We start from the raw sequence: 27,345 nt of genomic DNA, 5'->3' as shown, positions 1-27,345 counted from the left end.
TAACAAAGTACAAGTACCAAAACAATAGGTAGTTATGTCTACTAGTGTATTATTACCATACATTATAATTCATAGTGATCTGATAGTGAAATACAACCACATTGACTATGCTTTTGGTACTAAAAACTCTTGACTATTATTATAGTTTGAAGGTTCAAAGCGATCAGTATTCAGTGTCATATTGGCTTGCATTATTGAAAGGCTTTAGGCATTTAATGAGCAATAATTAGGCATTTAATCACCATACTCCAACTTCAGAAGCAAACTCACCCTATTGATATGTAACAGCACTAGTCTAGTAGTCTAGTTGTCAACACGATTTATTCTTGTAATCTTCCATCCTACAATCACCCATTTCCTGAACTGTCAACTCCCACCCTCCATCTGAAAGAGTAACTGCACAAAAATGTTTAGCATGCCAGTCATTCCACTTGTCTTGAACATAACAAAAATTACCATAAAATTAAGCACAATTCACACTAATTGGTTCAAAATTCAAACCAGAACTATAAATCCAAGAAATATATTATGGGTATCCAGAAAAAACTACTTTTTAACCATAAAATGTTTTATAGGACTATTTTTGCTCTTGGATTTTTGTTAAGTTATGGGAGCTTTTGTGGTTCACCAACCTTTATTTCAATTATGTGAGGGGTATTCGTAATAGTGTAAAACTTGTTTGATTTGCATCTATATGACTATATATATGCTTTCAAAGTTTTAAAAATCATAATTTAACTTATAGCTAAATAGAGATGAACATGAAAAATGATCAAAGGTGTACAGCACGCGCGGGCAAACATAAGTGAGTTAAATTGAGGTCAGACTCTAGTACAAACAAAGTTCTTCGAAAAGTTTCAAACAAAATAACTATGTTTCCAAACAAATACAAATAAAATAAGTTATACAAGAATTGTACAAGTTTGTACTGTAAAAATAAAATAAAACAGAGCCTTATGTCAATGACCAGTAACCTTATTCGCAAAAGGTCACTTCCATTATTACATGCACACACAAAACCTTACACCTTAATAATTTGATTATCTCGATTATACAAGCATAACAACATAATTACACAAAACATTACAGCTTAACAATCAAGTAAGTTTGATTGTCTTAACACTCTTAATTATATAAACCAAACAGCATAAGTACACATAACATTACAACGTAATAATGAAATAATTTGGATTATTTTAGCTAAACAAATTGAACAACATAATTAACCACTGCACCTTAAGAATGAAATAATTTTACGGCCATCATCCGCGTATAAAAACTTGTAAGGGATAGACCTCAATAACAGACCTTGACCCTAAATTACGAAATATCTTATAGTCATTCAAACCAGCACTGATGAACAACTTTCTCCATTCCTCTTCAGTTCTTTCCTTACCTCCAGTATTCATCATCTGCAAGTCCAACAATAACTGGGAATTCAAGTAATTGGGAATGCTATTGTCATTATTGTTCTCCACCACTATATCAATGATAATTATCTTGCCTCCTTCACCTTTGCTAGGAATTGCCTCTTTGCACCGCTCAAGTATTTTTATGCAATGTTCATCACTCCAATTATGCAAAATGAACTGCAAAAGTTGTTTCGATAATTAGTGCATCGACATGATGACAACTATAATCATTTCTCTATTCCAAATAAAAGTTTCATTTGCTCAATATACGTTTATTCAAAAGTAATTAGCAAAAGATGAAAATTGAGTTCTATTAACTAAAGGAAAATATAATAAATATAGTAGAGCTTGGTAAATTAAACTGACTTTAGAAAACAAACATAACAGAAATAAATATTTTTAAAAAATAATAATAATTAAAAAAAAAAACACTAAAACATAACAGAATAAAACTTTTGAGTTAAGACAAGATTTAATAATGAAATGAAACTTTTATCTTAGAAAAAAAAAAAGAATAGTCAGTTTATACAATGAGCTCTTCTCTAATCATAGGCATTTATAACTCCTACATAAAATAAAATAATAATTAATAATAAAAATAAATAAATAAATAAAAGGACAAACATAAAGAACAATGCACGACTCTTTATATACAAATTATATTATTCCACCATACTCCCTCTGTCACAATAGTTGTAAGTTTGCAACACTTGGACTTTCTACTCATACAATAACTTTGAATACAGTGCCTCATATCAGATGATATTGAATAATACTCCCTCTGTTTCACGTAATTTTTCTCATTTCTAAAGTAATTTAAGTTTTTTTATTATTATTTTTTTATTTAAAAAAGTAGTGTTAGTTAATAGATGTGATCAATTCATGATGTTAAATAACACAAATAACATTATTTCCCTGAAAAATGAATAAAGTAATATTGGGGAAATAAAAACATGGAATAACCCAACATAAACAAAAAGTAGAAAGAACCTCGTGAAACAGAAAAAGTATGTTGTTATTTAGTCTCATTGTATATTTTTTAAATATCAATTTATATTGTTTTACAAATTAAATCATAATTTCAATAATTATGGAGGTGCATTGGCAGGTCGCAGGTGTTTCAATCAATAATCTAAAACAAGAGTATAACATATCACTTGAAGTTAGAAAAATTAGACCACATGTATCATATACAAAAGTAAGATAATATAACATGTAGTTGAGTATATGTTAACATATATAACCTATTATTTGTATAATAAAGTATAATTGAGTTATCTAACAAGGAAAGGAAAACTTGGAAATGACAATTAGTAATTTTACCTTGAGTAAGGCAACTTGAGCAGGAGGAACAGCTTCAAACATATCACCTCCAACATATACTGGGTTTTTGCCGTACCATGTTGATCCCTGAACCACATGTGGTAGATCAAACACGACACACATCAACTCAGGGAAGAGGTTAGCAATGGCCTTAGCCATGGCTCCATTGCCGTCACCAACATCAACTAACGACTTAACCCCCTCCAATAAGCCCTTGAACTCATCTTTGGACATCAACAAACTCACTACAAATTGAGTATCACTGGCCATAGCATCACTGAAAAGCTTGTTAAACTCGGGTGCACAAGAGATATATTCCCATATGCTCTTTCTATGAGCAGTATGAAAAGGATTGTCATCTTCATTTTGAAACCAACGAGAGAAATTATGTGACAATTCAAAAAAGATTGGATCAAGTACCATAAGCGCAAAAGGAGCGAGGGTGAGAGGGTGATCCTTCAATAAAAGTTTGGAGTTTACGGTGAGATCAAAGGCTTCTTCACTACTTGATAATATTTGCTTAGAAAAGAAGTTGGAATGAACAAGAAGGCGCATCAACCGGCCTAGAGAAAGAGCCTTGTTTGGATGGAGTGACAATGAAGTAGCTAGCTCCGTAAGAGTCATAGGCTTGCCATGTTTTTGAATGGCATCCGGGATGCCTAGCTGAATTGCACACTTCAACGCCATTGGGCTTAGGTAAGAGAAAATATGATTCCATACATGAGTTTGTGCACTCAGTAGCTCTTTTGCTGGTTCAATGGGAATGCCCATGGGATCCATTTGCGCTTCACACACACAATAAAAAAATTCTATCTAGCTAATGTAACATAAAGTTTTTTAGTAAAATGCCAAAGATAAAGTGACAGGCTGCCAGGATTGGTTGATTCATCAACCAATAACAAAACTATTACAAGGTGTGCATTAATGGTCAATACAATTCCCATTATTTGGAGGGTAGATTGTCAATTTATGCTACAATGAAAAGATGACAACTGAAGGAAATATGTCCTATGTGTAACATACTAACATGTATGCTAATGAGTAACATATAGTGATACAAAATGGTGGGACAAAAGACTAAGACAATAGTGAGGTTGTACGATAGTCACATATTTATTTCTTTCTCCCTGAAATTTACAGATATGCAAGTGTCCAAAGAAGCGTAATTATGAATCCACCTTAGCATACAAAGACACAAGATTCTTGAGCGATCAGTATCAGGCATCATATGAGGTTGCATTATTGAAGGGCTCTAGGCCTCTAATTAGCATTTCACCAACAATAACATTTGTAAAATGAGCAACAAAAAATCTTCAGTTTTCAGAAGCAAACTCACCCTATGACGTCGATAACACTACGTCAACACGATTATTGTAAATTTCCAACTCACAAGTCACAACCACCCATGTCCTGCCTCGTCTTTAAATCATCTTCCACCCTCCATGGGCTCCATCTGAAATAGCAATTGCACAAAAAACGTGCAGCATATAGCAATTCATTGCACAAAACATTACAGCTTAATAATGTAACCATTAATTTGGATTATCTGAACAGTAAAATATTTACGGATATCATGCGCATCTAGAAAATTATAAGGGATAGACCTCAATAACAGACCTTGACCCTAGATTACGAAATATCTTATAGTCATTCAAACCAGCACTGATAAACAACTTTCTCCATTCCTCTTCAGTTCTTTCCTTACCCGGTTACCCCATTGGTAATATTAATCATCTGCAAGTCCAACAATAACTGGGAATACAAGTAATCGGGAATGTTATTCTCGTTGTTGTTCTCCACCACCATGTCAATAATAATTATCTTGCCTCCGTTTTCTTTGCTAGGAATTGCCTCGTTGCATCGCTCAAGTATTTTTATGCAATCTTCCTCACTCCAATTATGCAATATCCACTGCGAAAGTTATTTCTAATAGTGCATAAACATGACGACAGCTATATTACTCCCTCTATTCCTAGATAAAAATTTCATTTGCTCAATGTAAATTTATTCAAAAATAATTAACAAAAGATGAAAATTGGGCATTAATTGATTGAAGGAAAATAAGAAATATAGTAGAGCTTGGTATAAACTTGGAAATGACAATTAGGGATTTTACCTTGAGTAAGACAGCTTGAGCAGGAGGAATAGCCTCAAACATATCACTTCCAACATATATTAAGTTCTTGCCATACCCTGTTAATCCCTGAACCACATGCGGGAGATCAAACACGGCACACCTTAACTCAGGGAAGAGCTTAGCAATGGCCTTAGCTAAGGTTCCATTGCCACCACCAACATTAACAAACGATTCAACCCCCTCCCATAAGCCCTTGAACTTATCGCTAGACATCAACAAGTTCACAACAAATTGAGTATCACTGGCCATAGCACATTCAAAAGCTTGTTAAACTCGGGTACAGAAGAGATATATTCCTATAAACTCTTTCTGTGAACAGTATGAAAAGGAATGACATCATCATTTTGAAACCAACTAGAGAGATTATGTGAGGATTCAACAAAGATTGGATAAAGTACCATCAACACCAAAGGAACTAGAGAGAAAGGGTGATCCTTCAATAAAAGTTGGGATTTTAAGTGAGCTCAAAGGCTTCTTCACTGCTTGATAATAATTGCATGGAAAAGAAGTTGGTATGAACATGAAGGCGCATTAACCAGCCTAGAGAAAGAGCCTTATTTGGATGGAGAGACAGTGATGTACCTAGCTCCGCAAGAGTCATAGGCCTATCATGCTTTTGAATGGCATCTGGTATGCCCAGCTGAATTGCACACTTTAACGCCATGAGGCTTATATAAGAGTTAATATGATTCCGTACATGAGTTTGTGCATCCAGTAGCTCTTTCACTGGTTCAATGGCAATGTTCATGGGATCCATTTTTGCTACTCAACACAAATAAAATATTCTATCAAGCTAATGTAACATAAATGCAAAAGATAAAGTGACAAACTGCCAGGATTGGTTGATTCATCAACCAATACAGTCAATACAACTCACATTGTTTTGTGGGTAGATTGTCTGTTTATGGTAACACTGAAGAAATGGTAACATATAGTGATACAAAATGGTGGGACAAAAGATTAAGACTCAATAGTGATGTTACAATTGCACTCTAAGACTCAGAGTCACATATTTAATTTGTTCTTTCAGAAACATGCAGGTATGGAAGTGTCTTCATTATCTCAGTTATGAATACCCCTTTGCGAATTTCAACTTTCAAAAATTATGTACGGAAACTATTTCAATAAGTACATTTTAATTGTAAGTGGACAACAAAATCTTTAAGAGTCCCTTATATAAAAGAGATGAGAGGAGTTATTAATTGAGAAGTTTGAAAGAGCTATTGACAATATAGATTGAGAAAGCAAAATATACAATTATAAAAAAAAGATCAGTGGAGAAGATAAGACTAGTTAGAAAGCTTATAAAGGCTCTATTTGAGAACTTAGGTCCAATCTAAGTGTAGGATCCATGAGAGAAATTTGTCATGACAAAATATTTATGTTAGGTATAACTAAGCAAACTTCTAGAAATTTCAATGTTAAACAAACCAAAAAAGGAAGAGGTCCTAAAGTTAAAGAAGCAGCTTAAAATCATCAACATTGCAGTAGAAAAAGTAACAAGAATCACCAAGACTTATCAAAACTCAAAAATAACAAATTTATTCAACCATTCTTTCAGCAGCTAGGAGAATGCATTAGAGTGTTTTTGGAGAAATTACTAATCTCAATAAACTGAATGTTACATGCTGAATTGCAGGCTTACCAAGCATCAAGATGCATTGGAATCTGTTTTCGATGATCCTAGAGTCAGCAACTCCAAACTAATACCTGTGTGTTGGGAATAAACTCCATGGACTTCCTTATATGGTAGCACGAACTTCTTCAAGAACTGAGACTCGGTCAGTGAAATGTAAGTTTGAAGGTTGTAGTCTGCCTTAATAAATCCTTTCTCCTTCAAGACAGTGAGTGTCTTATGTCTAGGCAAAATTCTCTTCTCCAGGCTACAAGTTAACAGGTTACACCTCTTTGACAAGTAACTAGGCTCGTAACCCAGCTCGTTCATAAGAAAATCCAACTTTTTCTTGATGGTAGCTTCAGAGAGTGCCAAAAGAAAAGGGCTTGATGATGAAAGAGTTGTAATATCAGACTCAGTCCACCCAAAACTTTTAAACATTTCTCGTTTCGATTCAATAGTCTTCTCGCTAACAGAGGTCAGTAACACAATACCGGACAAGAACTGCGGAGACCCTCGAGAAATCCCCAATTTCTCTTCAACCTTAATCACTGCATTCTCAAAAAAATCGAGTTTTCGAAGGAACGGGGATGCATCCCTAAGTAGGCATTTCTGGATTGATTCAATGGAAATTCCATAACTCCTTAACAAAGCTACATTAGGCACCAACACTTTGGGTATACAAGAAAGCCTCAAACCATTGGATTTTTTCAGAATTCTAATCACTAGGTGTTCACATCCCATAATTTCTCTCAAAGCTTGGATTGCAGGAACAATATTGGAATCTAAACCCATAAAATATATAGAAGGATTCACCCTTATAAGCCCAGCAAAATCAGACACAGAAAACCCCAAATCACGAAGAACTTGGGTCTTCGGAGCTAGGGTTTTATCAACATTACACAACAAAATTTGGGGATCAGAAATTACAGCATTTCGAATATGAGATTGTTCCAATCCAATTTGTTTGAAGAATGTAATCACAGAATTAGCATTTTCAATGAAATAGAATTCACTGACCTTTTTTGCACCTCGACCTAAGCGATGGTGAATGAGCTTAGTAGAAGTCGAAAGAGCTTGTTGCTTGGAAAACCCTAGAAAATCAACCAAGTAATCTGTGAAACCAGAGTTGACTTGGGTAGGTATTGAAGATGAAGTAGAATAGAGTAGAAGATGGTGGAATCCATGGATGAAGTTGAGAGCTTGGATGCCATTGAAGTTGCTGCGAATTTTAAGCATCTCTTCCAAACTTTCTGTTTATGTTCTTAGTTTGCTCGTTCTATTATTACACTCTTACTGATACAGAGTTTGGGACTAAGGGTTGGGTTCTGGCCGTCAGGGGTGCCTAAGAAGTGTGAACCGCGTCACTCGCGATTAGGGGCGTTCAAAATTTGGTTTTGACTACCGGATCGAACCAAATTATTTGGCCCGATCTCCGAGTCAAGAATTTTATTTTCCGTTTCCTAGTGGATTCCGTTAAGTGATAGTGAAATTTAAATTATGTGATTTGAGATGGTAGCAAAATAAAATAAAAGTTAAGATGAGTAATAAAAGTGAACTAACGTGTTTAAATGACAGCAAAAGTGAAATTTTACTTAAAATTACCCTTAACAGATTTGGTAAACTTTAGTCGTATGAGCTTTTATTTATACTAAACATACAATAAAAAAACGCTAAAATAATATTATTTCTTTATTTTTTTTGGACCATTTTTCCGATTCAGTCTTAGCTTAATCGGTTCATTCTCCAATTCTTGAAATTTAATTTTCCGATCCAGTCTGGTCTTGGACTGATGAACAGCCCTGTTGTCGTGATTAGATGCGTCAATTTGGATACTCAAATCGGCTTTATCCTAAATTATTGGGTCTATAAGAGTTGAAATCTTAAATAGGTATTTTTCGAATTGGATCAATCATGTACTTTTTAATACCTCCACTCATGAGTAGTTTGGATTTCAATCCAGTAAATGTTTTGTTGGGTTTGAATTATTTCAAATTAACAAGCTTGTACTCTTTAAATTATACTTTCAAGTTTCAAGCTTTAAATGAGTTTGAATCTACCTCAATCAGTCATTAATTCAAGAAAAACAATACAAATCTTTTAAAATTTTATTGAGATATGTATTTATTTTTAATCACATGGACTAAATGTCGTACGAGTAGTTGCTAAGAGAAGCAATTCTTATTTTTCATAACACGGCTTTACAATGTTTTTTACAGTATAAACTACAGTATAAACTGAATTAAACTTATTAGAGTGGAACTAAACTGAAATGAATATTTTATAAGAGAAGAAAATAATGTTTTGAACTGAAGTGAAATGAAGTGAAAATAATCGTATCAGAACAAGCCCTAGTGTATGACTATTGACTATTGACTACCTATAGTTCAAGTGGAGTAAAATTAGTTAAACAAGATGAGACATGTTAGCAATCAACCTTAATTATAGTACTTCCTATCCCAATTGGATACCCCCACCCTAAACATTAGGGTTGAAATTATAAACAACAATGTTCAAGAAAGCTTTGCAAGTATGACACCAAGGTTGAGAAACAAAAATTACTACATCTTCCTCACAAAAACACCACGTAGCTAAATATGGCAACACACCTTGCCCATAAGAAATTTCAAGCATGAAGAAAGGAACACTAAGAGGAAGTAGAAACTCTCTCTTGGTAATGAGACTTTGGTTCCTACTTACGGTTAAAACCAAAATACCTACAATGATTGTATGTTTAAGACGTGGCTGAACCATTCAAAGACCTTGAGTGAGCAAGAATGCTCAGGCCACCAACAAGCAAGCTAGGTGGTGAGCAAGTGATGAAGTTAGAGCTCGAGCTTGGGAGAGTTAACAGGAGAATAATCCTTTAAAAATTACATGCATTTTATATGACTTGGAATCAATTTGATAATTATAACTCTACCAAGTACCAACAAAACTTGGAATGAAATTACTTAAATACACCAGTTATTGACCCTAGAATAAGAAAAAAAATCTTAGTCACAGAAACCAACACTTATAAACAAGTTTTTCCATTCCGCTTCAGCTCTTTCCATACCCCCCAGGGTAAGATTCGTCATCTCACATGGGGATAATCTTGCCATCTTCATCTTTGCTAGGAATTGCCTCTTTGATAATCTTTTTTTAAAACCCGACGAAAGAAGCTTATATTATATGGGGATGATTAACAAAACATCCTGTAAACCAATGTTTGGAGCAAAAACAAACAGACCAGACGCCATGGAGCATAGAAATGAAAATTTTGCTCTCATGACATCCAAAAGTGGATTAACCCGCATCAAAGACTGAAAATAAAGCTGAAAATAAAACCTGAAAGTAACAAGGAAGGCAGCAGCCACTGTAGTAGACATAAGGGAGTCAGCATGCGACTCAAGAGGTGCAGCAGAAATTATTTCAATTGTAAGACTCAAGAGGGCCTCTTTGATCATCCCTGCAATCATACTATATTCACTGCAAAAGTTATTTCAATTAGTGCATGGATACGACTACATACTCCATCTCTTTTTAAAATAAATGTCTTTCATATGCTCGGGTTAGCGGGCTAGACACTTTGGAAGTGAGGGGGGAAGGGTAAGGGAATCCCAACCCCAAAGGTGCCTCTAGTAGGGTTTGATCCCACAACCTCTTAGTTGTGAGAAACAAACTTGACCACTAGACCAAGCTATGCTTGGTGCCTCAATTTCATATTGACCATCCTACTTTGACCAATTTTGTTTCACAAAAAGTTTCCAAGTAGGAAAAACAATAAGAAATACAGGAAGTAGCAGAGAAATTAAACTAGTCTAACCTATAATAGATAAGTTTAGACAATGAGCTCTTCTTTCATTATTACTACTCCGGAGTACTACATAGAAATAGGTTAAGCAGAAACTATAACGCATAGTTACAGAAAACTTGAGCAATTGGACTTTTCTATTCATACTATAACTTCAATAACATTTTTTTTCTCAGGGAAGTTTAACTTCAATAACGTTGTCTTACAATTACTATATAAAAATCAAATGTTATTGTGCAATACACAGTATGTTGTTAATTGGTCTCACCGTAATCTTACAAAAGTTACAATATATAACATATGATTATGGTTAAACTTATGCAGTAATAGGTGTGTCGATGAAACTAATATAAGTATTCTAAAACAAGAGTATAACACATCAGTTTAGGTTAGAAAATTATACTATAACATACAAAACATAATACGGAGTATCATATAGGATAAAGTTGAGTATAAAACCAACTTATAAAACCTATCATTTATATAAAGAAGTACTTCGGAATTATCAAACAAGGAAAGGAAAACTAAATGACAATTAGTGATTTTAACTTGAGTAAGACGTTTTGTGCAGGAGGAACAGCCTCAAACAGATCTCTCCAACATATATTAAGTTCTTGCCAAGCCCTATTAATTCCTGAACCACATGTGGGAGACTAAGCACAACATACCTTAACTCACGAAAGAGCTGGGCAATGGCCATATCCTTGGACCATGGTTCCACTGCCGCCACCAACATTAACTAATGCCGCAACCCCTCCAGTAAGCCCTTGAACTCATCGTTAGAAATAAAAATAAAACTAGAGATTTTACCTTGAGTAAGACGGCTTGAGCAGGAGGAACAGCCTCATGCATATCACCTCCAACATATATTAAGTTCTTGCAAACGCTAGTAATCCCTGAACCACATGTGGGAGACCAAGCACAACACACCTTAACTCAGAGAAGAGCTGAGCAATGGCCATAGCCATGGTTCCACTACCGCCACCAACATCAACTAATTACTCAACCCCTCCAATAAGCCCTTGAACTCATCGTTACACATCAACAAACCCATAACAAATTGAGTATCACTGGCCATAAAAGCGTAGAAAATCTTGTTAAACTCAAGAACACAAGAGGTTTATTCCCATAGTCTTTCTATTAGCAACAAGAAAAGGAGTATCATCTTCATTTTGAAACCAATTAGAGAAGTTATGTGACAAATCAGCCTATATTGGGACAAGAACCATAAACGCGAAAGGAGCTAGAGGGTGAGGGTGATCCTTTAATAAAAGTTAAGAGTGGGGAGTTTATGGTAAGATCAAAGGCTTCTTCACTACTCGATAATATTTGCTTGGAAAGAAGTTGGAATGAACAAGAAGGCACGTTAATCGACCTAGAGAAAGAACCTTGTTTGGATGGAGAGACAATGAAACAACTAGCTCCCTAAGAGTCATAGGCTTGCCCTGCTTTCGAATGGCACCTAGGAAGCCAAGCTGAATTGCACATTTTAATGACATGGGGCTTAGATAAGACAAAAAATGATTCCATATATGAATTTGAGCACCAAATAGCTCTTTTGCTGGTTCATTGGCAATTTTCATGGATCCATTTGTTCTACGCTACACAACTTTCTAACTAACTTAAAATACACTTTTTTTATATATATATTAAATGCTAAAGATAGAGTAATAGGCTGCCAGGCTCACAAAACTTTTATGTGGTGTGCATTAATGGTCAGATTAATTCACATTGTTTCATGGGTTGATTATCTTGTATCCACGTATGAAAAAATGAAAATATGGCCATATTTTTGTTTAGGAAAAAATATAGTGATACAAAATGGTGGGAAAAAAGATTAAGGCTCAAAGGCGAGGTTATACACTTATACTTAGAACCCAATATTTATTTCTTTCTGAAATTTGCGGGTATGCAAGTGTATACACAATCTCAATAATGAATCCACCTTTACATACAAAGAAATAGATCTAAATGCACAGGATGCGTATTTCAAATTTCAAAAAATATATATGACAACCATTTTAGAAGAGTACATAATATATACTTCGTATTAATCATAGGTGGAGACGCTAAAGAAGTTTTGGGTTTTAGCACATGCAAGTATGCAACACAACCTTATCTTTTGTGTCTGTTAGATTCATACACAATACAATGACACAACAACAAGAAACAGGATTACTGATAACTAAAGTAACAGAAGTCGCCCATAGGAAAAGCTATTGACAAAATACTTTGAGAGAGAAAAATATAAAAAAACAAAATGAGTGGAGAATATAAGACTAATTAGAGTATGGGAGTTTAGGTCCAATCTAATTCTGATAACCTGTGCAATTTGGAGGGAAATGTGTGTCATGAGTTGATATATATTTTATGTATCACAAAGCAAGCTTTCAGAAATTCAGACATTAGAGAGCAAAGTTAATATAACCAAAAAAAAAGCTGAGGTCCAAAAGTTAAGTACGGGTACATTGAGGAAACCATAGCATAAGGATGAAGCTCTAAATCCTATCATAGCAATTGTAAACACGATACATTACCAAGAATCACCTAGATGAGTAAGAAAAAAAACAAAGTTATTCCATCGATCTTTCAGCAGCTAGGAGGATGTATTAGAGTGTTTTTGGTGAATTACTGAAATCAATAATTTAAATGTTACATGCTAAATTGCAGGCTTACCAAGCATCAAGCAGCTTTGGAATTTGTTTTTGATGATCCTAGAGTCAGCAACTCCAAACTAATACCTGCGTGTTGGGAATAAACTCCATGGACTTCCTTATATGGTAGCACGAACTTCTTCAAGAACTGAGACTCGGTCAGTGAAACGGAAGATTCAAGAAGGTAATCCATCTTAATAAAACCTTTCTCCTTCAATACAATGAGAGTCTTATGTCTAGGCAATATCCTCTTCTCCAGGCTACAAGTTAACAGGTTATACCTCTTTGACAAGTAACTCGGCTCATAACCCAGCTGATTCATAAGAAAATCCAGCTTTTTCTTGATGGTAGCTTCAGAGAGTCCAAAAGCAAAAGGACTTGATGCTAAAAGAGTTGAAATATCAGACTCAGTCCACCCAAAACTTCTAAACATTTCTCGTTTCAACTCCATAGTGTTCTCGTTAACAGAGGACAGTAACATGACAACGGACAAGAACTGTGGAGACTGTGGAGAAATCCCCAATTCCTCTTTAACCTTAATCACCGCATTCTCCAAAAACTCGATATTCCGAAAAAACGGGGCTGGTGCCCTAACAAGGAATTTCCGGATTGATTCCATGGAAATTCCATAACTTCTCAACAAATTTATATTAGGCACCAACACATTGGGAACACTAGAAGGCCTCCAATGACACTTTTTCTTCAGAAACCTAATCACTAGCTGTTCACAACCCATAATTTCCCTCAAAGTTTGAATTGCCGGAACAATATGGGAATGTAAACCCACAAAATATGCAGTAGGATTCATCCTTAAAAACTCAGCAAAATCAGACCCAGAAAACCCTATATTATGAAAAGCTTGAATCTTAGGAATTAGGGTTTTATCAACATTACACAACAAAATTTGGGGTTCAGAAACTACGATATTTCGAATATGTGATTGTTCCAATCCAATTTGTTTGAAGAATTTAATAACAGAATTAGCATTTTCATTGAAATAGAATTCACTGACATTTTTCCTACCTCGACGTAAGCGATTTTGAGCGAGCTTAGTGGAAGTGGAAATAGCTTGTTGGTTGGAAAACCCTAGAAAATCAACCAAGTAATCGGTGAAACCAGAGAAGACATCTGTTGTGATTGAAGATGAAGATGATGTTGAAGTTGAGAAGAGTAGAAGATGACGGAATCCATGGATGAAGTTGAGAGCTTGAACGCCATTGAAGTTGCTTCGAATTTTGAGCATCCCTTCCAAACTCCCTGTTTTTTTTGTTTTGTTTTTTTTTTTTTTTTTTTTTTTCTTGAAAGGAAACTCCTTGTTTTGTTCTACTAACTGTCGTATGGAGTGTTTTGTGTTTACTAGGGTCTAGGGGCTCTAAATTGCCCGGAAAGTCGAATTCGAGCTGCTCGTGAATGGTTTTAGTGATTAAGTAGCATTTTATGAGTTCAAGTGTGAGTGAGATTGAGATTAAATGTGAAATATTGCCATCTAGAGAGTTAGGTTTGGGGAATTATTCGATTTGAAAAGACAAATGCCTTAACACGTATGATACGTCTGTATAAAGGACCTTGTAATAGAACTATAGAAGTATGTAGTATTTAATTTGATCTCATTTGAGTTGCTTCAAGCCATCAAATAGACAAGATCAAACTCTATACTAACTATTCTTTCGAACACTGAATGAGTTTGAACCTAGCTCATAAAGATGTAATCATGTAATTATTGAAAAACAATACAATCTGTAAAAATAAAAAATAAATCACAATCATTGAACCCTTCAAAACACAGCCTGCAATAAGTGTTTCAATCTAGTGCATTAGTAGCTAGTAATCCCAACCTCATAACTCTGCCCAATAAAGCTCTCCTTATTACTTATTACTTATTAGGCAACCCATCTGCTGTCAAGCTTCTCAACCGGAACCAGTTCGCCAACCCGACTTCCTGTAGTACGTAGTAAAAGTAATACTACGGCATTAGAATGGGGCACAAACATCTCCTTGTCTTCTAGCTGCAAACCCAAAACAAAACCCATCAGAAACCCTAGATCTTAATATACCCTAAACCCAAAAAATCTAAATCACACAAAACCTACAGATGTACTGCTATTTGACAATTTAAATGGATTAATGGGATTCTGTTCTTCTTTCACCCCCAAAAAAAATAAAATAAAAAAAATAAAAAAATAAAATAAAAAAATAAAATAAAATAAAAATAATAAAAAAAAAAAAACAATGATGATATGTATGAAAAAAAATAAAAGAATGATTATGCTTAAAACTGTGTTCATTAGCTAGACAGTGTGCAAGGCTTTCAGAACCAGAACACATCCAATGTTCTTTCTACTTTTGAAGCTTCTCAATGTTGTTCTCATCAAGCTCATCATCCTTCAGTGTCTTCTTCTGTCTCAATATTAATAAGTGGATTCCGGTAAACACTTTGCAGAATTTATGTTGCTTGGCAAGGGAGAACAACAGGGAAATTCCAGCAAGAGGAGGCTCAAAATAGTGTGATGATCGAGCCTAACAAAACTTGGTTTGCCAACAAAAGAACAGGCAACTACTGCAATTAAGATTAGCGTAATAGTGTGTTGAGATTGATGGTACTATACACTCATTCTCATCAATTTACTGCCAAAATTAGGCCTAGTATAGTTTGATTTATTCAGTTTGTTTAATATCAAGTAACAACATTGGAATCAATCTCACAACTACACAAAGAAAGAATATACCAGCATTGAGAATACAATCTGTAAGGTGCTGCAAATGGTCATATTCTAAGAATTGGCATCAGTAACAGAACAATATTGATTCATACCATGAGCTTAGACTTTGGTCCCTTAGAAGGTGTGGTCTTGATAGTATCACGAATGGCTGAAACACCTTAGGCGTAGAAGGATTTGTACGAATGGGCGACAGCTTTGCCCCGTGCTTAACATTCTTCAAATTCAGAGAAATAGGGATACTATCTGCTCCATCATCTCTCCTGAAACATGCACAATTGAAGCATCAGTCTCTTGGGTGTATAACATAAAAGAATCTAGTCCACTCAAAATTCAACCCAAAAATAAAATAGAAAACATATTCAAAGTGAAAAAAAGTCTTTTCATTAAAAAAAATAATAATAAATAAAGAATTTTATCTCTGTCTATAAATAACTACCCGAGTACTACGTAAATAATTACCCGGCACTCTTAAACATATCAAATTAGCAGACCCATTTGTCAAAGAAAAAAAAAACGAAAAAAAAAAATTTAGCAGACCCACAAAAATAAAACCCCTTATTCATGCACCAAACAATCAAACATGAACATTAACCATTTAATAATACTTAACAAATAAAATTATAATCAAAGAAATGGATAGTCTACAAATTAAAAATAACTCCGTAATTATCAACTTTAGAAGTCTACCGGCCGGAAGCTGAGTGACCGACCGAGTTGGAGGGGAATTGTTCTGAGATAAAGTAGCCGCAATCTAACTCATCTTCAAGAATCCATTAGACCTAACTGAGATACTCCTAGGCAGAATAACACGAGCTTTCTCCTCCTCTTGATTCTTCTCGGTCACACTTGCTCGATTCTGATAAGTACTACACAATCCTTCACCCCAGTTCCCACTCTCTCTCTCTCCCTTTTTCAAAGCCACCACCATTGTCGCCTATCTACTCAGTAGCTGCGTAGAGAGATGAAGAGACTAATTGCTCCTGCAGACCACAAACAAAACTCATCAGAACCCCTAAATCAATTAAATTTGAGAAAATAAAAATAAAATTAAACAAATTAAGAATAGGCAAGTAAAATTAACTATAACTGCCAAGAAAATTCAAATATATGTTAGGTTGTGTCCCTTTCATATCTAACTTCTTAATACTTCACTTGTAAAATTGTGAGAGAAATCACTCCCATTTGTGCTCTTTTATATATATATATATATATATATATATATATATATATATATATATATATATATATATATATATATATATCAAAGGTGATTCTTGGGTTCAGTTTGATTTTGATATGAAAGTTGGAAGTTTAAACAATAAATAACAAAATTGTTGATTTCTGCTACTCAGATTTGGTAATTTAAGTGTTTCATCACAACGCTCTAATCTTATTGGTTATTTTGCTTAGTTATCTACTTCTGTTTCTAGGTGCAAAAACATTCAATCAATCTGATATATTAAGTTATGCATCTTTCCTTTAAAAAAAATTATTAAAAAAAAAGAAAAAAAAAAAAAAAAAAAGTTATGCATCTCTTTCAACTTAGTCTAAGATGGACATGTATTTTGAATTCCCATTTTCGCACAAGTCGGTAGAAGACAAAAAAAAATAAAAAAATAAAAAAGGAAGCTCATACACCGCTATGAAATCGGACTTAAAGAGACAAAATATAAAACAGACAAAAAGAATTTTGTTGCACAATGATATAAGGAGAATTTTACCTGGTCCTGTAGTTTTTCCAGGTAGAATCCTGCAATTAGTGTACCACCAGTTACAATAACTTCTAAATTTGACACTGCTCCCAGCTTTTAGTTGCAATAATTCCCTATTTTCAGTGACACAAAATATACTCAAATGAATCCACCAATCTACCAAAATTTCTTGGTAACTGAATTAATGAAATTGCAAATTCATAACAATAATTCTCAACTTCTAAAGGGTAGAAAGCCCTATCCCTCCCATCCCTATCACCCCCTCTAACCCCTCTCCTTTCTCACTCTTTCTTCCCTCCCCTCTGTCCCTCATTCTTATACACTATGCTACAAAGTCTAATCCACAACAACAGATTCAAGTTTCCCAAGTTCGCTACTAGAGACCATAAACAAAGTATGATCCGATAAAAATTGAGTATAGGCAAGCAATTTAGAAGGAATAAGCAATTATTATCTCATCACTCATAGGGTTACTTTTTCAGATGGAATAAAAGAGGCATTCAAGACAGCAAGAGTAAAAATGCAAACAGTTCTTGGAATCACAATTTTTTGTCATATCAAATATAAGAGAGCAGCATGGAAAGTAAAATGCCATTTCAATTCAGAATGAAACAAACCTTAACCAAGAGCTTAAGCTTTCGATGAAAAGATTTAAATAATTAACCTGAATCATCATGCCAAACAAGAACTGTTGCTATTTTTAGTTCTTTCTCTTTAATTATGTCTCTACATTATCCCCTCTAAAGTCTAAACAAACACATGTACAATCTGTTTCCCTAATGTGACTGAAAATCGCACAAAATTGAAGAGCAAACGGGAAAGCAAGAACGGGAGATTAATATTATAAACATATAGAATCTTTTTAGAATGATAAGGGATTTTAAATAACCTAAATGTATATATTACATTATTTTTCAAACCAAAAGTAAATTTAAAGAGAAAACTATTGTTGTAGAAAAAGTACAATTTAAGAAAAGGACATGTTGTAAGTACATTGTATAGCTAAAACACACACACACACACATATAGCAATTAAATTTAGAAACTCCATATCTAATATAGTCTAAATAGTCAACTTTTGTACTTGTAGGCTTGTAGCTCTTTAGTTGACTTCCAATATATCTTAGGAACTACTCGTGGTTGTTTGACCGGCATAACAACAAAGTACAGGACATGTGCAATACACCCTCACCCACCACCCGTGACCTTGGTGTACAGCAGGAGACCAAAGAAGAGACAAGGGCAGCAAGAGCAGCAGACACAGCAGGACACCCCTCCACTACCAATACAAGCAACGGTTCACTGATATTGCAGGGGGTTTGGTTTTGGTTTATTAGCCCTTCACTGTGGTAACTTAAGCTTAATGACAAACAATAGTAAAAGTAGCAATTAAGGCTTTTGGCCATTCTTGTAGTGCTTGTAGTAGTATAAATAGAGTAGCCTAAGACAAAGGAAGGTATCCAGAAAATTATTGTAGAGTGTTCTTGGAGAGTAATGGTCTAAAGCCATTTACGATGTACGCAAGCTTTAAGCTTTATCAATCGAATTAACCTTCCGACAATTTATTTAACCACTACATTCGTTGCAAAATGTAGATTCAAGGACTCAAACCAAACAACCACTTGACTTTGGTGGTCAAGACTCACTAATTTTGACAAAAAAAGATTGTAGAGAAATGTGACAGTCTTTGGGAAGATACTCTAATTTTAACAAACTAATTCATAACCTAAGACCCAATTTAACCAACTCTCATAGGAAGACAACCTTACGATACCTAGTTTGTTTGTTTGTCCAACTTCTAATATTGCTGAGCCTATGCAATCCACAGTACGTACATCTTAACTATTAGCGAACAATAAATATACAAATTTCAATATTTAAGTAATTGCTCTTAAGGGGAATTTGAATGAACATAACTCAAAGAGAACTGTTAATAAAGATACAAATTCTACCTCAATTATCAAAAGAGAACAATGGAAATAAAAAATAATATGTTCAAAATCATCAACATCTCCAATCCCAAATGTTAGAGCACACACTCAAATGAAACCATTAGGGCTATAGGGGTAAATAAAGTTAAGGACTTGAGCTAGAACATAACCTGTATGTCACACACACTCATGCACAAGCAAAGAGAGTTTTTCATCATATGATCACTGTGGAGAACATTGGCTGCTAAACAAAAAAATTACATCCTGCACACACAAACACACATACTTGTCCTCCCAAATCTAAATTTCAGAAAAGGTAATATAATCAGATCTATAGCCAAAGAAAAGAATTAACAAAAAAAAAAAAAAAAAAAAAACTTAGCCTTGAAGAACTGATTCAAGTTGCAAAGTTCAATATACACACCAAATAGTTCTGCAAAGAGAAAACTACTGAAGTGCTAAAGTTTTTACCAGGAAAATAATAAGCATGCATATCATAATTTACTTTTCTATCCACATTTATCCAACAAATTACATGTTCAAACCAGGAAACTCATCTATTCTTTTAAATATAGATAAAAAAAAAATCTGGAAAAGAGTCCATACAGTCCAATTTACAGTAGAGGGAAAAGAAGAGAAAGAAACTAGCATGGGTGTCATATGTAAGTGGCCAACAATAGAAGAGTCTAAATGCAATCGTCTATATCACAGCTATGTGACGAATGGAGAAACACCAATACCCATTTTTAAATGAATTAATTAGATCTGTCCATCTATAAAGGGGGAATTCACCATCTTTTGCATATTGTAGAACCACTAAGGCTAAAATCCTAAGGACAAGATTATGCTTTTGTCAAGGTAACAATATCAAAGACCCACATTGAAACCAAATTCCTAAATCCCACAACAGTGATGAGATTCAAATTACATGAAAGAAGAATATAAAAGTATAAACATATAGTTAATATGAACAAACAAATATACAAAACTCAAAAATTAAAACTATATCATACAATTGTTAGTTATCATCTATAACACCAAATGTGAGCTCAAACAGATCTGCAAGCTCATAATAGCCAACCATCCAAACAACCTCTACAATACTAAAAGTTCATAATAGCTGTCTGGCATAACTATAGTCATACTTAGCGAAATAGTAAAGTTGTGAGCTTGAAGAATGCGTCTTCAGGTTTTTCAGAATGAATGACATGCTGCATAATACTACTCCTATGAATTAACATTATTTTTTCCCCTGTGTACGAAAATCTAATGTTTCTCTTAATATGAAATGGTCAAAGCGTCATCGCATTATTGATCTTGAGCAACTACAAGTACTCTTCATATATGATTTACTTATATCTCTCATTTCTACAAGTACTCTTCATATATGATTTACTTATATCTCTCATTTCCTATAATGTAGGTATATAAAAAATTCCCACAACTCTCAGTCAACTACAACATAATTCCAATTTCCCAAACCCGCAAGTCAACAATTTCACAGAAGATTCCCTAACATATTTCAGTCAAAGGATCAATTGAAAACCATAAACCATGTCTCTTGTTTTCCTTCTCATAGAACACCACTCGATTCTTGAAAACAGAATCCTGAAGTATCAAAGAACATCAATAACTGCAAAAGGTTTTACCAGCAAGGGTATCAATGATTATAGTTTATAACACTCCATAAGAGTGCCAAAACACAGTTCACAATCTTAACGATTCGGTAAAACCAAACAAGCATTCAGAAACTCTTTAGTTAGCAGCACCTCGACTCTGAAAAATGGTCACACAAAAAATCTAGTCAATCCAGCACTGAGCATTATACATATGATTCCTGAAATTTTAGCATTTCAGATTTCAAAAGCACCTTAATTATACTTCAGAGCTCAGGATGGGGTTGGCACATATTCTTGTAGCCAAGTGGGTCTTTCTATTATACATACAAAGGATCCAAATCTTAAAATGGCAAGTAACAAACAGAAATGTGAGAGCAACTCCAACATAAGCTTATCGATATAGGAGTAAAAAGTAAAGTGTCGGAAAAGGAGTAATTTATACATCAACCATGCGTCCATGCACATAAATCAGAATATGCTTGTAAAGATCAGATATCATACACTTGAAGCAAATGCAAGCAAAAATAAGGAAAAACTAAAATACCAACTGCATAGGTGTTCAGTTGATACCTCTTTAGTGCCAATCAAGAGTTGTTCTGATTATAAATTGTTTGCATAAAAAAAGGTATTCACAACCATGTGTATTATCACAAGGGGGAAAAAAGAAAGAAAGAAGAAAAATGGGAGATTAAGCTATATAGCTTTAAAGCTCCCTTAAATAGCACATAGCTCTACCAACAACATGAATTTGATAAATTTCAAAAAAAAAACAACAAAAAAAAAAAAAAAAAAAATCAAACCTGAAATAGGGCTTTGCATAAAGAAATCTTCCTCAAGATCTAGTGGATCATAACAATGAAATTATCGGTACCACGGCCCATCATTGAGATAGGAACCTCCAAATAAAGGTCACATTATGCCTATACTCTGTAGAAATTTTTCAGCTTCTTTTCTAAAGGCTGGTTTCTAAAGCTTAGCTTCATATCCCCAAAAATATTCAAATAAATCAGTTCACTCAATTTATAACACAATCAGGCGGTTCTGGTGCCTGACAAATTTTCACATAATACTTTGTTTGTCACTATTTGTAAAGGGGAGTCAAGAAGTCACCTCACTCATCCAAGAGCAGGTGATCTAAGCTGAAAATTTTGTCAACGAAATTCTTAAAGCAAGCAAAACTTACAAGGAATACACCCAAATTTGCAAATAATATTCAGAAGTCACTATTACAATTCTAAATCATCATAACACGTCACATCAACCACCGGAAAAACCGTATGCATCACCAATTTATAATCTATCACTATTACAATTATCAATCACTGAACATCAAATCAAGCAGAAAAATGAATTACCTTGTCATTACCCAGACAGTCACAGTACTTGAGCTTCTACACATAGATGTAATCCCCATTACTCACCTTAAATTGACGCAGTCTCACCTACATCCCACAACAAATTAAATACACCAATTAAACCTTAAAATCAAAACACACCTAATCTCAAACAAAAGGTACAAAATCATCAAAAGAGACCCAAAAACCACAAAATAATCTAAGGAGACCTAAAAACCACACTAAATTCTTGTTGCCTCAAAATATCAAAGTAAATTATACATATCACAATTACAGCATCAAAATTGACCTTTAAAATTTCTAATAGCTTCACTAATTGTAGCCATAGTTCAATGATCTAGCATAGAACAACCAAAAGTTGACTTACCTCACAATTAACTTAACGATAAACCCAAAACAGAAATTGATATTCGATGGTTTTGAAAAAAGTATGAGCATACCTCAGAAGCTGCCTCAATATAATGGAGGAAAGAGAGCTTCAAGCTAATGGAGAATTAATTCTCTGCCTTCTCATATCAAAAGTCCCAAAAAAGAGGAAATTGACACCAAAATAAGCAAAAAATCAAACCCTTCTCCCCAAAAAACATAAAACCCTAAAACAATTGCATCAAAATTAACTCTTCCTTCCAATTCAAATAATTTAAAAAAAAAAAAAAAAAAAAAAAAAACAAATGAAAAAAGCAAGGTGAAAGATGGAGAGGAGAGAGAAAGAGAGTAGGAAGAGAGAGCCAAATGAGTGATGGTGAGGGAAAACGGGAGAGCAAGAACAGCAAAAGGTAATGGATGGCAGAACCGTAAAACAAACCTAGATGGAGGGTAGTATAGTCCACGCACTGTCCTACTATTCATAAGGAACAGTGCCGGTGAACTTTTCACTTATTAAAGAGTGTAGATTCTCCACCAAAGTCCACATCTACTTAAGCAAGTTCTAAAACATAAACAGTTAGAAGCATCACTTGGGTCAGATGAGATTGCATTAGTATAGATGTTAATTACACTTAAATAGTAAAAACCATTTCCATTACAAAACAAGATTCTATAAAGTTCAAGAAAAGACTAATAAGAGACAATTTCCACTCCTATACAGTTCACTCCTTACAACGGCAAGACTCATCATACCCAGAGGAGTGATATACTAACTCTTGTCTCCATATACAACAAATATGGAAATGTTGTCCTCACTATGGGTCTCCAATGTTGTCTTCGCTATTGGTCTCCATCATCATATCTAAAATAATTATCTTGCCTCTTAGCCTCTTAGGTCGTTGCAAGGAATTGCATCGTTGCACCATTGAAGTATATTTAATCAAGAAATCAATTATCATGACTCAAATCATGCAATGTACATCCTTACAGCCTTCTCAAAAAATTTCTACCATACTATGATCTATTCCCACAGTCTGACCCCTGACAAAATTTGGATCAGAACTGGTCAGTTAGATTATATGTATCAGTTTAATCTGTATAAAAGAGATTCAAGAGAAATCTAACTTTACTACAGGAGCAATATACAGTATCACAACGAAACAAAAGAGAAAAGGTTCACAAAACCGCAAGTGTAGAAGCAGCAACATTCACAAAAATACTAAGTAGTATTTGCTATGACAATAACAATAAAGCTTAAAAAGAGAAAGCTAACAAAGTCAGGGAAGTCCGGCTTGACTGTATCAGCAATACAGCACCAGGCCTTAAGGATTCAAACAAAATCTTCAAGTTCTTGATAATAGTTAAATAGTAAATTGAAATCTAAATGCAACAAAATCCTCAGCTAAAAAATATTAAAATACAGATAGTAAAAGGACAGATATAACAGTACATTAGAAGTTTAGAACAACACAGCCTGCAAGTAGCAATTCATAGATATCTAGCTTAGGTTGGAATAAGGTCTCAAATAAGAAGAGACATAAAAATAGGTTCAAATTGCCTATTTATAATCATAAATGAGAATGCTAAAAGGAGCAATTCACAAATGAACCTTCTAACAGGAGCAATTCCAAACAAACTAATATTTCCTCAATAAATCCGGAAATGGCTTTGAATTCTCACTTGACTATGATTTAGCTTATTCTAGTAAAATTTCTTACGAAGTGTACATAATTGATCCTTTTAAAACTGCTAGGGAAACCCAGAAAAGGCTCACTCTTTATAAGAGAAATAGGACAGTGATTCCTCATTCTAATAAGGAAATATAGGCAAGAAAAGCCCAAGAAAGCAATCACGGATTAAAGTAACCAACATCTGAAAAATTAGGGCAAGATCAACCACAGTTCCACAGTTATTCCCAAATCTTTACCAAAGTTTCTCTAAATTGCAGACATTTCTTTTCCAGGAAACCAGGACAAACGAAATATGATGTCTTTGCAGTTATCAAAAAAAAAAAAAAAAAAAAAATATATATATATATGATGTCTTTGCAAAAACACAATTGAATCACAGCCACCTTACTGACGAGGCAACTGACTAACAGAAAGAATAGAAATTTAATTATTCCCTCCATCCCTCTTAAAAATGGTCCCATTATTTCCATACATGAGATTGAGCACTCAGTAGCTCTTTTGCTAGTTCATTGGCAATGCTCATGGCTTCATGGATCCATGTGTTCGTTCTACACTACACAAAATTTCTACTTTGTACCTAAATAACGTAAAATAAACTTTTTTATTTTTTGTTAAATTTTAAAGATAAGAGTGATAGGCTGCTAGGCTTGGTTCAATCATCAACCACAAAACTTTTATGCAGTGTGCAATGGTCATAAACTCATAATGTTTCATGGGTTGATTTTCTGCATATGGTAAAATGAAAACATAACCATATGTTTGACCATGAAATCATATAATGATACAAAATGGTTGGACAAAAGATTAAAACTCAATGGTGAGGTAGTGCACTTGTACTCAGATCCACATATTTATTTCTTTCGGAAATTTCCAGATATGCAAGTGTCTATACAATCTCAACAACAAATCCACCTTGACATACAAAATATACTAGATCTAAATGCACAAGATCCGTGTTTCAAAATTCAAAAAATATATATGAAAACCATAACATAAATCCCCATGATGAATAAAAAATAACTAAATTATTTCCATCATTCATTAAGTAGATTGGAGGATGCATTGGAGTGTTTTTGGTAAGTAAACTGAATTCAATAAATTAAATTTTATATGCTACATTGAAGGCTTACCAAGCGTCAAGCAGCTTTGGAATTTGTTTTCGATGATCCTAGGGTCAGCAACTCCAAACTAATACCTGCGTGTTGGGAATAAACTCCATGGACTTCCTTAAATGGTAGTACAAACTTCTTCAAGAACCGAGACTCGGCCATTGAAAGGGAAGATTCAAGAAGGTAATCCATCTTAATAAAACCTTTCTCCTTCAATACAATGAGAGTCTTATGTCTAGGCAAAATCCTCTTTTCCAGGCTACAAGTTAACAGGTTACACCTCTTTGACAAGTAACTAGGCTCGTAACCAAGCTCGTTCATAAGAAAATCCAACTTTTTCTTTATGGTAGCTCCAGAGAGTGCCAAAAGAATAGGACTTGATGATGAAAGAGTTGCAATATCAGACTCAGTCCACCCAAAACTTCTAAACACTTTTCGTTTCGACTCAATAGTCTTCTCAGTAATATGGGTCAATAAATAGACACCGGAAAAGAACTGTGGAGAGTGTCGAGAAATCCCTAATTTCTCTTCAACCTTATTCACTGCATCCTCAAAAAAATCGATATTCCGAAGAAACGGGGATACATCCGTCAGTAGGTATTTCCGGATTGATTCAATGGTAATTCCATAACTTCGCAACAAAGCTACATTAGGCGCCAACATTCTGGGCACACGCGAAAGCCTCAATCGACGCGGTTTCGTCAGAATTCTAATCACTAGGTGTTCACAACCCATAATTTCTCTCAAAGCTTAGATTGCAGGAATAATATTGGATTTTAAACTCGTCGAAAATATACGAGGATTAACCTTTATAAGCTGAGCAAAATCAGACACAGAAAACCCCATACTACGAAGAAATTGGGTCTTAGGAATTAGGTTTTAATCAACATTACACAACAAAATTAGGGGTTGAGAAATAACGGCATTTCGAATATGAGATTGTTCCAATCCAATTTGTTTGAAGAATGTAATCACAGAATTAGCATTTTCAATGAAATAGAATTCACTGACCTTTTTTGCACCTCGACGTAAGCGATTTTGAGCGAGCTTAGTGGAAGTGGAAAGAGCTTGTTGGTTGGAAAACCCTAGAAAATCAACCAAGTAATTCGCGAAACCAGAGTTGACTACTTTTGTGACTGAAGAAGAAGATGATGTTCAAGTTGAGTAAAGTAGAAGATGAGGAAATCCATGGATGAAGTTGAGAAATCGGACGCCATTGAAGTTGCTCCGAATTCTGAGCATCCTTTCCAAACTCCCTGTTTTTTTTTTTTTTTTTTTTTTTTTTTTTTTTGCCAAGTACGAATCTGTTTATTTTTTCATATGGAATGTTGACTACGGGTTTGTTTTCATTGACTGAACTCAGCTAAACTGAATTAAATTGAGCTGAACTGAATTGAAATGAATATTTTATAAGAGAAGGAAATTAGGAACTGAACTGAAGTAAACTCAGCTGAACTGAACTGAATTTCAACGTATGAAAACAGGCCCTACGTCCTAAGGGCGGGTCTAGGGACTCTAGATCGCCCGGAAAGTTGAAACCGAGCTGCTCGTAAATGGTTCGAATTTAAATCAACTACAAGACTAGTGATCGAGTAGCATTTTATAAGCAGTTCAAGTGCGAGTGTTTGTGAGATTAGCCTTATAAGGAGTTCAAGTGCAAGTGTTTGTGATATTAAGGGCTTGTTCATATTTACTGAATTGAACTGAATTAATTGGAGTATGGATGTCAATGGGGCGGGTCGGATGTTGGTCATTCTATCCTCATCCCTACCTAACATTTTCATACCCATCCTCATCTCCATCTTCACCCCCGCGGTGGGTCCAATACTTATCCCCATCCCCGCCCCAGCGGATACAACTCCAAAACCATCCCCGCCCAACCCCTCTACTTGGATATCCGTCCCC

At 34.5% G+C, this 27,345-nt stretch overlaps 4 protein-coding genes across 12 annotated transcripts; all 4 read right to left on the bottom strand.

The window, feature by feature from the left end:
- Positions 1-929: 929 nt before the first annotated feature.
- On the bottom strand, positions 930-7,812 carry LOC110690687 (trans-resveratrol di-O-methyltransferase-like). Of its 4 annotated transcripts, none has more exons than XM_021867557.1 (3): positions 6,518-7,798; positions 2,736-5,634; positions 930-1,589 (listed from the first exon to the last, which is right to left on the bottom strand). In XM_021867557.1, the coding sequence occupies exons 2-3, from the start codon at positions 3,513-3,515 to the stop codon at positions 1,263-1,265; spliced, it is 1,107 nt and encodes a 368-aa protein (XP_021723249.1). In that variant the 5' UTR covers positions 3,516-5,634; positions 6,518-7,798; the 3' UTR covers positions 930-1,262. The 4 variants fall into 4 exon arrangements, 2 of the variants coding, with proteins under 2 accessions (XP_021723249.1, XP_021723248.1); XR_002505138.1 differs by lacking the exon at positions 930-1,589 and having other exon boundaries at positions 3,534-4,646; positions 4,852-5,634; positions 6,518-7,812; XR_002505139.1 differs by lacking the exon at positions 930-1,589 and having other exon boundaries at positions 3,534-4,188; positions 4,852-5,634; positions 6,518-7,812.
- LOC110690782 (trans-resveratrol di-O-methyltransferase-like) lies at positions 4,122-5,121 on the bottom strand. Its single transcript, XM_021867673.1, has 3 exons — positions 4,852-5,121; positions 4,441-4,646; positions 4,122-4,188 (listed from the first exon to the last, which is right to left on the bottom strand). Exons 1-3 carry the CDS (start codon positions 5,119-5,121, stop codon positions 4,122-4,124), a joined length of 543 nt encoding a protein of 180 aa, XP_021723365.1.
- A 1,534-nt stretch (positions 7,813-9,346) lies between the features above and the next one.
- Positions 9,347-27,101, bottom strand: LOC110690686 (transcription termination factor MTEF1, chloroplastic-like). 6 transcript variants are annotated; one of them, XM_021867553.1, is made up of 7 exons: positions 25,462-27,101; positions 22,275-22,361; positions 17,379-17,482; positions 16,345-16,637; positions 15,750-15,917; positions 12,960-14,943; positions 9,347-11,353 (listed from the first exon to the last, which is right to left on the bottom strand). In XM_021867553.1, the coding sequence occupies exon 6, from the start codon at positions 14,178-14,180 to the stop codon at positions 12,966-12,968; it is 1,215 nt and encodes a 404-aa protein (XP_021723245.1). In that variant the 5' UTR covers positions 14,181-14,943; positions 15,750-15,917; positions 16,345-16,637; positions 17,379-17,482; positions 22,275-22,361; positions 25,462-27,101; the 3' UTR covers positions 9,347-11,353; positions 12,960-12,965. The 6 variants fall into 6 exon arrangements, with proteins under 6 accessions (XP_021723245.1, XP_021723247.1, XP_021723242.1 ...); XM_021867555.1 differs by having other exon boundaries at positions 9,347-9,958; XM_021867550.1 differs by having other exon boundaries at positions 9,347-14,943; positions 25,462-27,100.
- On the bottom strand, positions 16,596-26,175 carry LOC110690781. Its single transcript, XM_021867672.1, has 3 exons — positions 25,527-26,175; positions 17,379-17,407; positions 16,596-16,637 (listed from the first exon to the last, which is right to left on the bottom strand). Exons 1-3 carry the CDS (start codon positions 26,173-26,175, stop codon positions 16,596-16,598), a joined length of 720 nt encoding a protein of 239 aa, XP_021723364.1.
- Positions 27,102-27,345: the final 244 nt, after the last annotated feature.

This window comes from Chenopodium quinoa, unplaced genomic scaffold (genome assembly GCF_001683475.1).
Source record: "Chenopodium quinoa cultivar QQ74 unplaced genomic scaffold, ASM168347v1, whole genome shotgun sequence".
Lineage (NCBI taxonomy): Eukaryota > Viridiplantae > Streptophyta > Magnoliopsida > Caryophyllales > Amaranthaceae > Chenopodium > Chenopodium quinoa.
This window is presented reverse-complemented; position numbering and strand designations above follow the sequence as displayed.